At 38.8% G+C, this 13,837-nt stretch overlaps 1 protein-coding gene across 1 annotated transcript in view; it reads left to right on the forward strand.

Moving 5' to 3' along the window:
* The window catches only part of TAFA2 (TAFA chemokine like family member 2), a 451,862-nt gene that overhangs the window by 404,751 nt on the left and 33,274 nt on the right, over positions 1-13,837 (forward strand). Inside the window, exons 3-4 of the mRNA XM_035002254.1 lie at positions 7,191-7,343; positions 8,439-8,563. Coding sequence (XP_034858145.1) covers positions 7,191-7,343; positions 8,439-8,563 — 278 coding nt within the window. The remainder of the gene's footprint in view (positions 1-7,190; positions 7,344-8,438; positions 8,564-13,837) is intronic.

Raw genomic sequence — 13,837 nt, forward strand, 5'->3', positions numbered from 1 at the left:
TTCCCCTTTCTCCACAACCTCTCCAACATTTGTTGTTTCTTTCCCTGTCCATTTTGGCCATTCTAACTGGTGTAAGGTGGTAATCTCAATGTGGTTTTGATTTGAATTTCCCTGATGGCTAATGATGATGAACATTTTTTCATATGTCTGTTAGCCATTTGTATGTCTTCTTCAGAGAAGTGTCTTTTCATATCTTCTGCCCACTTTTTGACTTGATTGTTTGTTTTTTGGGTGTTGAGTTTGAGAAGTTCTTTATAGATCTTGGATACCAGCCCTTTATCTGAAGGGTCATTTGCAAATATCTTCTCCCATTCTGTGGGTTGCCTCTTTGTTTTGTTGACTGTTTCCTTTGCTGTGCAGAAGCTTTTTATCTTGATGAAGTCCCAAAAGTTCATTTTTGCTTTTGTTTCACTAGCTTTTGGAGATGTATCTTGAAAGAAGTTGCTGTGGGCGATGTCAAAGAGGTTACTGCCTATGTTCTCCTCTAGGATTTGGATGGATTCCTGTCTCACATTGAGGTCTTTCATCCACTTTGAGTTTATCTTTGTGAATGGTGTTAGAGAATGGCCGAGTTTCATTCTCCTGCATGTGGCTGTCCCATTTTCCCAGCACCATTTATTGAAGAGACTGTCTTTTTTCCATTGCATGTTTTTTCCTGCTTTGTCAAAGATTATTTGTCCACAGAGTTGAGGGTCCATCTCTGTTCTCTATTCTGTTCCATTGGTCTATATGTCTGTTTTTGTGCCAGTACCATGCTGTCTTGGTGATCACAGCTTTGTAATATAGCTTGAAATCGGGCAATGTGATGCCCCCAGCTTTGCTTTTCTTTTTCAACATTTCCTTGGCGATTTGGGGTCTTCTCTGATTCCATACAAATTTTAGGATTGTTTGTTCCAGCACTTTGAAAAATGTCATTGGAATTTTGACCGGGATGGCATTGAAGGTATAGATTGCTCTGGGTAGCATAGACATTTTAACAATGTTTATTCTTCCGATCCATGAGCATGGAATATTTTTCCATCTTTTTGTGTCTTCTTCAATTTCTTTCATGAGTGTTCTGTAGTTCCTAGAGTATAGATCCTTTACCTCTTTGGTTAGGTTTATTCTGAGGTATCTTATGGTTTTTGGTGCTATTGTAAATAGAATCGTTTCTCTAATTTCTCTTTCTACAGTTGCGTTGTTAGTGTATAAGAAAGCAACTGATTTCTGTGCATTGATTTTGTATCCTGCCACATTACTGAATTGCTGTATGAGTTCTAGTAATTTGGGGGTGGAGTCTTTTGGGTTTTCCACATAAAGTATCTTGTCGTCTGTGAAAAGAGAGAGTTTGACTTCTTCTTTGCCAATTTGAATACCTTTTATTTCTTTTTGTTGTCTGACTGCTGTTGCTAGGACTTCTAGTACTATGTTGAACAACAGTGGTGAGACTGGGAATCCTTGACGTGTTCCTGATCTTAAGGGGAAAGCTCTCAGCTTTTCCCATTGAGGATGATATTTGCTGTGGGTTTTTCATAGATGGATTTTATGAACTTGAGGAATGTTCCCTCTATCCCTATACTCTGAAGAGTTTTAATCAGGAAAGGATGTTGTGTTTTGTCAAATGCTTTTTCTGCATCAATTGATAGGACCATATGGTTCTTCTCCGTCCTCTTATTAATGTGTTCTATCACATTGATTGATTTGCGAATATTGAACCACCCTTGCATCCCAGGGATAAATGCCACTTGGTCGTGGTGGATGATCCTTTTAATGTATTGTTGGATCCTATTAGCTAGGATTTTGTTGAGGATTTTGGAATCCATATTCATCAGGAATATCAGTCTGAAATTCTTTTTGATGGGGTCTTTGCCTTGTTTGGGGATTAAGGTAATGCTGGCCTCATAGAATGAGTTTGGAAGTTTTCCTTCTGTTTCTATTTTTCGAAACAGCTTCAGTAGAATAGGTATTATTTCTTCTTTGAATGTTGGGTAGAATTCCCCAGGGAATCCATCAGGCCCTAGACTCTTGTTTTTTGGGAGGTTTTTGATCACTGCTTCAATCTCGTTACTGGTTATTGGCCTATTCAGGTTGTCAATTTCTTCCTGTTTCAGTCTTGGCAGCTTATAGGTTTCCAGGAAGGCCTCCATTTCATCCAGATTGCCTAGTTTATTGGCATATAGTTGCTGATAATAATTTCTAATAATTGTTACTATTTCCTTGGTGTTAGTCATGATCTCTCCCCTTTCATTCATAATTTTATTAATTTGGGTCCTTTCTCTTTTCTTTTGGATAAGTCTAGCCAGTGGTTTATCGATCTTATTAATTCTTTCAAAGAACCAACTTTTAGTTTCGTTGATCTGATCTACTGTGTTTCTGGTTTCTAATTCATTGATTTCTGCTCTAATTTTAATTATTTCTCTTCTAATGCATGGCTTAGGCATCGTTTGTTGCTTTTTCTCTAGTTCTTTAAGATGTAGAGTTAGTTGGTGAATTCAGGATTTTTCTATTTTTTTGAGTGAGGCTTGGATGGCTATGTATTTCCCCCTTAGGACCGCCTTTGCAGTATCCCACAGGTTTTGGACTTATGTGTTTTCGTTCTCATTGATTTCCATGAATTGTTTAAGTTCTTCTTTGATTTCCTGGTTGACCCAAACATTCTTGAGCAGAGTGGTCTTTAGCTTCCAAGTGTTTGAATTTCTGCCAAATTTTTTCTTGTGATTGAGTTCCAGTTTTAAAGCATTGTGGTCTGAGAATATGCAGGGAATAATCTCAATCTTTTTGTATCAGTTGAGACCTGATTTGTGACCCAGTATGTGGTCTATTCTGGAGAAAGTTCCATGTGCGCTCAAGAAGAACGAGTATTCTGTTGTTTTAGGATGGAATGTTCTATAAATATCTATGAGGTCAATCTGGTCCAGTGTATCATTCAAAGCTCTGTTTCCTTGTTGATTTTCTGCTTAGATGATCTGTGCATTGCTGAGAGTGGAGTATTGAGGTCTCCTGCAATTAATGTATTGTTATCAATATGACTCTTTATTTTGGTTAACAGTTGGCTTATGTAGATGGCTGCTCCCATGTTGGGGGCATAGATATTTACAATTGTTAGATCCTCTTGTTGGATAGACCCTTTAAGAATGATATAGTGTCCTTCTGTGTCTCTAATTACAGACTTTAGTTTAAAATCTAATTTGTCTGATATAAGAATTTGCTACTCCAGCTTTCTTTTGAGGTCCGCTGGCATGGAAGATGGATCTCCATCCCTTCACTTTCAGTCTGGATGTATCTTTAGGTTCAAAATGAGTCTCTTGTAGGCAGCATATGGATGGGTCCTGTCTTTTCATCCAATCTGCAACCCTGTGCCGTTTTATGGGAGCATTTAGGCCATTCACATTGAGAGTGATTATTGGAAGATATGAATTAATTGTCATCATGTTGCCTGTGAAGACGTTGTTTTTATAGATTGTCCCTGTAAATTTCTGTTGTGTATCACTCTTGGGTTCTTTCTCCTTTTATAGAACTCCCCTTAATATTTCTTGCAGGGGCGGCTTAGTGGTCACATATTCTTTCAGTTTCTGCTGGTCGTGGAAGCTCTGCATCTCTCCATCCATTCTAAATGACAGCCTTGTCGGATAAAGTATTCTTAGCTGCGTGTTCTTCTCATTTAGTACCCTGAATATGTATTGCCAGGCCGTTCTGGCTTGCCAGGTCTCTGTAGATAGGTCTGACATTATTCTGATGTTCCTCCATCTATATGCAAAGAATCTCTTCCCCCTAACTGCCCTTAAGATGGTTTCCTTGGTTCTAAGATTTGCAAGTTTTACTATTACATGCCAGGGTGTTGGCCTGTTTTCCTTGATCTTGGGAGGGGTCCTCTCTGCCTCTAGGACGTGAATGTTTGTTCCATTCCCCAGATTAGGGAAGTTCTCAGCTACAATTTGCTCAAATACATCTTCTAGTCCTCTCTCTCTCTCCACTCCCTCCGGGATTCCAATTATTCTGACACTGGAACGCTTCATGGTGTCACTTAGTTCTCTGATTCTATTTTCATGGATTCTGAGTTGTTTTTCCCTGGCCTCCTCTTTTCCCTTTTTATCTATTATATTGTCTTCCAGGTCGCTTATTCATTCTTCTGCCTCATTTACCCTAGCTGTTAGATTATCTAGATTGGATTGGATCTCATTGATAGCATTTTTAAGTTCTGCCAATTCAACTTTCATTTCTGCCCTTAGAGACTCTATGTTGCCATTAATTGATATCTCCATTCTAGCCATTGTCTTCATGATTGCTAGCCTGAATTCCATCTCCGACATCTTGGTTATATCTGCATCCATTTGTAAATCTGCAGCATAAGTCATAATCTCTGAGTCATTTCTATTTTGGGGGCTCTTCTTCCTCCTAGTCATTCTGTTGATGGGTATTTGAGGGAATGTATAGAGTCCAAATTATTGACCAGAACCCAAGCAAGATGCACCTGTTTTATTGGGACCTTAGGGTTGCTGGCCTCTTGTTTTCCCAGCCTGTCTTCTGAGGGAGGGGCCTGCCGCACTGTTACTCAGGCAACCCTGTTTGGGCGGAGTTGCCCTGCCCCCCGTGGTGGGGGATGGGCTCAGCGGGAATCAATGTTTGGGGCTTTTATTCTCTGGCGGCTTTCCCTGGCGTCTTTCCGTGTCTCTTCCGTGAGTCAGAGCAGAAGAGATTGTTTCCAACCCTCTGCCTCAGAGTGGAGAGACTGCAGTCTGTTCTTCAGTGAGCTCTCCAGGCCACACTCTCTCCGTTTCTGTCCGTGCTGCTATAAACTGCAGCATCCTGGGTTGTGCGCCCCTCCGCAGCGCTCCCAGTCATGCCTCCAGGTCGGGGCACGTCTCTGCCCTTTGTGCTTCTAAAACCGCCAGCTGCCCCCAGTTCACCTATGCGACCCCACCGCTCCAGTTTCCACCCTGGGAGCTGCCCTAGAGTCCTTTCCCCGCTGCTACAAGTCTGCAAGTCTGTGCCCCGTCTGCAGCACGCGAGGCTGTCGCTCACCAGGGGTGTAGGATTCCCACGGCCAGGCACCCTCTGCTGCCATTTATCCTCCGATATCTGCCCGTGGAATCACGGCTCCCCGCTTCATACCTCGAAACCAACCACCTGCGATATTTTGTTTGTAGAGATCCAGATCTTCTTACATCTCAGGCTGGTTTCGTGGGTGCTCAGAGTGGTCTGGTAGATATCCAGCTCAATTCTGGGGACCGGTTGAAATAGGGTCCCCTACTCCTCTGCCATCTTTCCTAGTCCCCTGCTCTCCCCACATTTCTGACACAGTTCACTAGATCTCCCAATTGTTCAACCGCACTATTGCCACACTAGTCATATTGCTGTCCTGGGAACACATCACACATTTTCCCATTTCAGCTCCCCACCATTTGCTGCTGCTCTCTTTGGAATGCCCTTTCTTTCTTAGGTCCTCATAACAGATGCTTCCCTCTCAGCACTCAGGTCATCATTCTGATTATTTCACAGGGGTCCTCTCTGACACAAAAATACACTTTCCCTCCCTGATTACTTTCCCCTTACTCTACTGCAGTTCCTTCAAGAGCTTAAAAATCTAGTATTGTCTTAATCATTAACAGGTATTTATAATTTGTTTTCTACACAGGAATATGAGCTGAGGGCAGGCTTTATGTCCCTCCTTTTCATCATTATATCCCCAATACTCAGAACTATACCTGAGGTGTGGTATTGACTCAATCAAAATGTGCTTAAGTGAAGTGCAGTACAAAAAGTTAGCATATTGACTTGTATGATATAATGCAAAGTATTCAATAAATTAAACCAAACTGAATCATCCTTAGCTAAGAAAATATTTTCTAGAGCAGAAGAAGTAAGAAGTCTGGCTCTCAAGTTTTTAAGCTTTCCACAGAGATAGCCTTATGTTTGAGTTAAACATAGAGAAATCCCCATTTGTATCTACAGTGGCAGGAAAATCTTTGTGGCAATGGAAATGGTATCTGTTTCTTGAAAGTTCTTTTGAGGATCACATGTCAAAGCCATATGTCACACCCAAGTTTCTTGGTCTTGCATGGAGGGATGGACGATGTGTGATTTGTTTTCTCTTGCAAGAAAAATCTAAGCAAGCTGTCTAACCTGAGTTCTGCACAGTGATACTCATCCCCAAGGGGAAGATTAATACATGATATACTGTCTCATTTACAAAATGGGTCTTGATATGTTTATAATGTTAAACAGTTTCAGATCTGGTTTTTATAAGACATTTTTTAAATTTCTGAAAGCAGTGTTTCAACTAATGTTTGATTTTAAACTTTTTATTTTTAGTAGATGAAACTTCTGCTTTATTGTTTCAAAGTAGGGTTAATACTCTGAAGATGAAATGGTTCCAAAAAAAAAAAAAAAGTAAAGGCAAACTAGAACCCTATCATAATGTGATAAGTGAGGTCCACAAATCTCAAGCACCCAAAGCATTCAGGCGCCTTTCTGCCAGGTTAATGGGCTGGGTGGGGGGAGCCCCACAGCTTATTGGATGGGGCTCCCAGGCTAGATATAAATCTATCCACATTCTGGCTACAGTTGTTGGCTATTGGTGGCAGTTGTTCCCTCAAGGCAACATGGGAAAAAAAGATTTTTAGGACTGACACTGGCTGGGACTTTCAGGAAAATGACAGCAATTTCAAGAATTCCCAATTAGCTCATTCCCAGGGAAACTGGGCAGAGGAATACTGAGGAGATGGGTTCCACCCTTTACCTCCTTGCTTTCTGAAAAGAGGTTCCCTGTCTGGCCTTTGCACTCACCCCTAGAGGAACAATGTAACCTTAGCCCTCCCGCACTTTGAGAAGAGGTCTGTTCTTAGCCCCATTGCAGGGCGCCTTGTCAAGGGGTTAGCTTTTCTTTGATTAACATGTTGGACAAAAAAGTCATATGCAAATAAGTATGTTTTTGATGGAGCCACATATTGTCTCTATATTTCAGACCGTTCTAACAGCTCATTCTAATCTGGTCACTAATTGTTCCTGCTTCACCAAGCATTTACTGACAGAAATGGTCCTTGCACATTTAGAAAAGAAATCAAATCTGCATATGGAGTCAGCATCGTTGTGTTTCTAGTTTCATGCATGGTGGATCCCTTATAGAGCTATATTTAATGTACTTCTAATTAAAAAGAGGGGGGAGAATCCAAAACTTTCTCAATGTTGTCTTATCTCTTTTGTTTGTGCAGCTCACCATGTTAAAACGGGCACTTGCGAGGTGGTGGCACTCCACAGATGCTGTAATAAGAACAAGATAGAAGAGCGATCACAGACAGTCAAGTGCTCCTGCTTCCCTGGGCAGGTCGCAGGCACCACGCGAGCTGCTCCATCTTGTGTGGATGGTGCGACTTCTTCCATTGCTCATGGTGGTCATGTACCTGGGGACTGGTTAGAACTGGAACTCCACTATAATGCTGTTGACTGTGGTCAGTCCTGAGGGACCATTCCATAAATCATGTGGTTGATGAGAGATTATTTAGGGGGGCATTCTGAAATCTAAAATCCTCTGGAAGAAGGTCTAAGACCTTATGCAGTTTTGTAACAAAAGGCATTCTAGTGAGGTTCCAACAAGTCCATGTGCTTCTTACTTTGATACCATGAAATACTGATTTACCTGTGGAGGGCATGTGTGTGTAAATTAATTGGGAAAGGAGAGATGAAAATAGAGGATTAAACAGTATGGTGACCTAAACCCATGGATGATTCTTAAGAATGAAAAAATAATAAGCACCATACAAATGAGTGAATTTGTAATTGTACCTTGAATTCACATGAAATATTGATTTTTATGGAGATCCATCAAAATATTAATTTCTTCATTGGAGGGTTCACCTAATTACAATAGGACATACATCTTTGTATGGATCTATTTAATTACTGTTACCATAAATAATAATTTAAGTATTCCTGTTAGCATGGCTCATTCCTTGATGATGGTTACTGCCCACAGTTAAAAAAATTGCATTAACTCTAGTATCCTCCTAATTTTAGCCTACTTGTGAGAAGTATTACATTGACTCTAAACTGGTCATAGGTTGATTTTCTTATATGTTTAGGTAAATCAGTGCATGCGTATGTCTACATAAGTTTCTTTCCAATATATTAGTTTTCATGAACCCTGTACATTCACATGAAAAAAAAAATCCTTCCATAATGTGCATTTAATTAATTAACAATACTATTTGTTATGAGGGTAGAGCTCATGTTAGGTGTTCTTACCACAATAAACTAAAATAGAAAATACAAATTCTTTTAGTCAGAATATCTAGAAAGATTTAGCCTCTGTGGACAAAAAGAGAAGCATGCTTCAAAGCCCAATCTACCTAATAGTGGGAAAGATCGGTGCCCTTTGTTCCTCTTTAAATGTGCACCCGGAGAATTAACTAGCCCAAACAGAAAACACTGAATTGATTTTTTTTTTTTTAAATCTCCTGTAGCTTCAATAGTGGAACAGAAATGGTGGTGCCATATGCAGCCATGTCTTGAGGGAGAGGAATGTAAAGTTCTTCCGGATCGGAAAGGATGGAGCTGTTCCTCTGGGAATAAAGTGAAAACAACTAGGGTAAGTGGACTGCCAGCTTGGGATTGCAAAAATGTCTCTGAATTTATAGAGCATGGACATGTGCAGTAACATCGTTAAGTGATGGTTGTAGAATGAAGAGTATAGTTTTCCATACTACATTCCCCCCCCCATTTTCTTCCTAATTCATTTTTTCATAGCACATTTTTTTTGCCCAGAATAGCATCTTCTATGGATTGCCATCAACTGTCATGTTATTTAATAAATCAATGTTGTGTGTTCTTTCATGAGATACTGATAGTAATGTGAAACCTCCCAAGGATGCATGGTAAATGCTGAGAAGGTGACCTCAATCCCTTATTCTTCTAATGGACAATAATTTGAATATATTCTGGGAAAAAAGAATTTATTTTACATATGACTCAATACAATTTCACAACTAAGAGTCTTTCATTTTTATGAAAGTAATTATTTTGATCTTCCTGATTTCTGGGTCAATAAATGGTTTTCTAATGGTTAACTTTGTAAGGAGTTACTGAGAGCAGTTTCTAAATCTCAGAGTCAGTATGAAAAGAATACTCTTCAGACAATGATGTCTTTCAGCTTGCACTGATTGACTTCTGGGACATGGGAGAGAAGTGAAAAATGGTTAGCTTTATTCTTTGCTTTCCTAATTAGCTCCATGGATATTCTGGATTGGCAGAATTTAAATTTTCTGTAGAATCAGCAAACAAAAGTTCTGTCTTGTTTTGCTATTTGCTTTTAGGGGAAAGCAGACTATTGATCAGAATTGGATAATTGGGGACTAGAACAGAATAATGATATAAGATGATATTTTATAAAAAGTAACGTAAAACCAGAGACTGGTTAATTTACCACATTGTTTAATAATAGTTCTGTTTTTTTTTTTTAAACCTCTCTGGACATATTCAAGAGGATTATTTTTAAATCCTATCAGATATATAATTCAGTCTCTTGAATAATATGTTTAGTGCACAGTCTGTTCAGACACACAAAAGTAAGTTTCTAATAGCATAAATAATAAGTTCATATTTTTCAAATTATTCATGACTCTTTTTGTTGGCTAAATGCTGACATACTTTTCCCAAACCCACAGAGTGCATGATCAGTTAATTAGAATAATTGTATTATTCAGTTAGCACATGATATAAACCATATTGATTTGTTAAAAACATCCTGGCAATATGAAATTTACTTATGTTTTTTATAGCATGAAAATATTTCCTTCCCTAACACTATAAATTCTTAGTCCAAAATAGCACTCAGGGAAATTCATTGAAGATTTGAGATTCTGAAGCAAATTAAAAAAAAAAAATAGCACTCTACGACTAAACTCTGTTTTTTATTACTTCAGTGGACACGAGGAAGCTAACATTTATTGGATACTTAAAACATATGCCATAAACCGAACAAAGTACTTCATGTGAATGAGCACATTTAATCCTCTTAACAGCCCAGTGAGGAAGATAATATTATTATCTCCTTTTTACAGATGAGTAAACCAAAGTTTCAAAACCTTCAGTGACTTCCCAAGGTCACACAGCTAATGGACAGGGAAGCCAGGGTTCAAACCGAGCAGTCTCATTCCAGAACCTAATCTCTTAACCTGTAGTTTAAACTAGATAATTTAACTTATTCTTAAGTAATAGTGAGGAAAGCTTCCTACCGTTCTATTCATATTAGGGAGACCTTTAAAATTATCTTTAACTTTCTGGATCGTTGAAATGAAAAGGTCAGGACCATGAGATCTAAATTCCCACAGTAAATTGTGTTAGAAGTGCTGCTTCCCTCTGGGCTGTGCCACATTCTCAGCGGTCCAAACTTAAAGTTCAGTCTCCGCAATTCTTCACATTTAGCTGGTTTTCATCTTGTAATTAAACAAGATGGATGAGAGGCGTGAGGAAGACCATATCTAGATCCTCCTGAAAGATGGAGTTTCTTGAATACAATTAAAGTAAATGATTATCTTTTGTTTTTCTTCACAAGAAAAAGACTGCTGGTGAGTAGGAAGCTATGTAGACATTTCCAACTCAAGGGACATCATGGTATTCCAAATGGCTAGGCAAAATTATGTGCAATTTTGAGTGTTTTTTTGGTTTACCAAAACAATTTGGCTACATTTCCCTGAGGCCTCAAAAAACAAAGTTTCCGAGGTCATCAGGTTATTACTGTTCTGCTGTCTCCACTGAAATAGTACAAAAAGTACAGGAGATACCAATTTTTGAAATAGCTCTGGCCCAGTATTACTTTGTACACCATGGAAGTGTTGGGCAGAGGTAGCTCCTGCCATACATAAATAGCAGCAGTGGAATCGAGAAGAATTCTGATCGTTTTTTGATTCATTGGCATTATTGTTCATTTGCCAGGCTTAAATAAGTTAGCCATGGCTGTGGGAAGCCAAGCAGCCACTGCAGTCCTGATTTGGCAGGTTCCAGCCACAAATGGGGAAAGTCCAGAAGTTAAGCATGAATAGGTTAAGTAACCGAAGAGTTGCTTGCAGTCAAAAGTCATCTGAGTTTCTTATGCAAGATATGTTGGTCTTGTGGGATTATGACTGCAAGCAAAATGGCTCGAGAAATGATTAAAATTTGCAATAATGTACACCCTTCCTTTTAATTGCCCATATTCAATCTGGAGTGCTCCGGTAGGCCGAATGTTAGAAAAAAAGCAGTCCGCTAAAAACAGCAATGAGACTTGCTTAGCCTCAGCAGAGATGTGGTGGTTCTTTCCAGAATTGGCTACAGATTATGGGCTGGGTGAATTCCTCATTTAAGACTAATTTGGAATTTACATTCCTACTATAGGTGTGAATTATACCCCCCTCTGTCTTTGTACCAGATTCAGGAAGCTTATTATTCTGATCCATTTTCTATTTGTCCCAACAAGGGAGAAAAGGCAAAGAATGGACAACCCCTGTTGGAATATCAGCATTTTGCAGTCATGTTCTTCAGTACCCCAAACACTTAATCTGGAGGAAAAGGAGGATGCAACCTTTGTTTCCTGAACCCTATTTCTTACCTTAAAGGTGGAAACTTATGACTGCCTATGACCTCTGTAACCACCTATTGTATTACTTTTAAGAACTCCAAAGTTAAAAAGAAAGAAAGGAAAAGTCATGAGAGCCCTTCGATTTCAAACTCACTTTCAAAGATAAATAATAAAGAACTTTTCAAAGAGTCATTAATAAAAGAATACTCTTTCCAGTGTGAAAGAGCACATAATTATACTCTATATAATACAAAAGTAGCAGGGGGAAAGGTGCTGTAGAGCTTGTAAGATTTGAGAAAAAAAAATCTTTGATAACATTGTTGGATCCTCAGAAAAAATAGACTGTGATTCATTTCTTTGAGTGTTGTGATATTCCTTCTCTGTGGAACATCTCCTAAAGGAAGTCACATTTTGATCTTAGAATTCACAGTCCGAGGCCATGGTTATGGGTTCTAAACACCAATGGTCATGCAGCTCTTAAGTCTGGTTCTTACCTAAAGAAAGATGACCTTCAGAGTATACAAGATTCTGTATTTTCATTAGAAATATTATCTTTATGAATCACAAATCCTAGGTCTATTTACTTTTCAGATACTTGACACATTTTCTGGGTAATTTTTAACTAATTGGAATTCTTTCATCTTTACTAATTTACTTAAAGTGCCTCAAGCAGATAAGAACTCTTTTTCTAAAGTCTCTTCAAATATAAGTGGATTTTAAGTGTGTAAAATATGATTTCATTTTGGCAAATAATGCAAAGAAAATCAGCAGGTATGAAGAATTTCCCATGCATAAACATCCTGTAATAATAACAATGCTCTTATTACAATCAAAGCAACAAAAGCATATATGAAGGCATTCACTTAGCTCTTAGAGTGTACGAGGCACTCTAAGTGTATTGCAGGTATTATCTTAATTTCCCAAACCACAGTAGGCACTAATGAGAGTACAAAGATGTATGGTATGGTCCCTGCCAACCAGGCGTATGCCCTAGAGTGGGGGAATGAATAGTGTACAGTTGCATTATTCTAGTCATCCATATACAGTCCACTGACAAACACTGGAATCATGGATAAATATAAGAGTAACATTTTTATAATAATGGGGATAGTATAAGCCTTTAGTTCAGCATCCTCATCTGCAAAATAAATGAGAATATTGAGTTAGATTCAATTTCGAGTTCCTTTAACCAGGATTTATTTTTTGGTTCCACGTGCCAAGGACATTTCTAACTTCCTCTCCAGCTAAATTTATATGACACTAATAACTGGCTAATCTCAGAAGACGGATAAGTATTTGGGTTTTTAATCCTTTCCCTGTAAGGGAGAAAAGAAACAGAATTTTAGGATGCTTTGCTGATTAAAGCCTCAAGTCATCCTCTTCCAGATGTTGCTGGATTTTATACCAAGACTCAGTGACTGTTCTGTGATGGGGGGTGGGGGTGGGGTTCTGAACACTGTCCAGGGGCACTATTCCAGCCCCAAGGCCAAAAAAAAAAAAAAAAAAAAGAAAAGAAAAGAAAGCAAGCAAGAGGAAAAAGGTTCATTTCCTCACCTTAAGATGGTGCAATTTGTGTGAATTCTTCAACCATAGTGCTCTCTCTTGCCTTGCAAATTTAATCACAGATGCGGGATAGTGTAGTTCTTTCCTGATCAGCCCTTTCTTAACAGACACATTCACCATTCATTTGTCTTCATCTCACCTCTGGTCAGGCCCTAAATTGCATCCTGGTCCACAGCATAGAGTACGGTGACCTTTAGGGCCCTTGTTTTCCAATTATTTTGATGGTACTTAGAGTAAGAAATACATCTTACAGTGTGATCCAGTGTACACACACACTCATACACCCCACACTAAAATTAAAATTCTAAGGGTTTTTTTGTTTTATTTCCTTCCTTCTTACCTATCTCAACCCCATAAATTGCTTTATGACCTGCCAATATGTTATAACATGCATTTTGAAAACCAGTACATTAGGAGGTGGTAGCCAACCACCACTAACTTCAAAGATACAAACTACTGATTAGACCGTTTTCAAATCAACTCACCTTTTACATTTTTAATATTTTTTCTTCAATGTTTTGGGGCAAAAAAATTCTATCATCTCGTAAAATACAGATTTCATGGGAAAGAATGCATATGCCGTGTATATTCATTCATTCAACAAGTATTTATTGTCTGTTGTTGTGAGGTGTTATTCTAGGTTCTGCAACACAGCATGAAGAAAACTCTGAGGTGGGGATCCATGCCCTCATAGAGCATATACTGGTTTTCGTTTGCTGCCTTTGCAAATTCTGGGACTTACCA

This window comes from Mirounga leonina, unplaced genomic scaffold, assembly GCF_011800145.1.
Source record: "Mirounga leonina isolate KUSES-001 unplaced genomic scaffold, KU_Mleo_1.0 Mir_126, whole genome shotgun sequence".
Lineage (NCBI taxonomy): Eukaryota > Metazoa > Chordata > Mammalia > Carnivora > Phocidae > Mirounga > Mirounga leonina.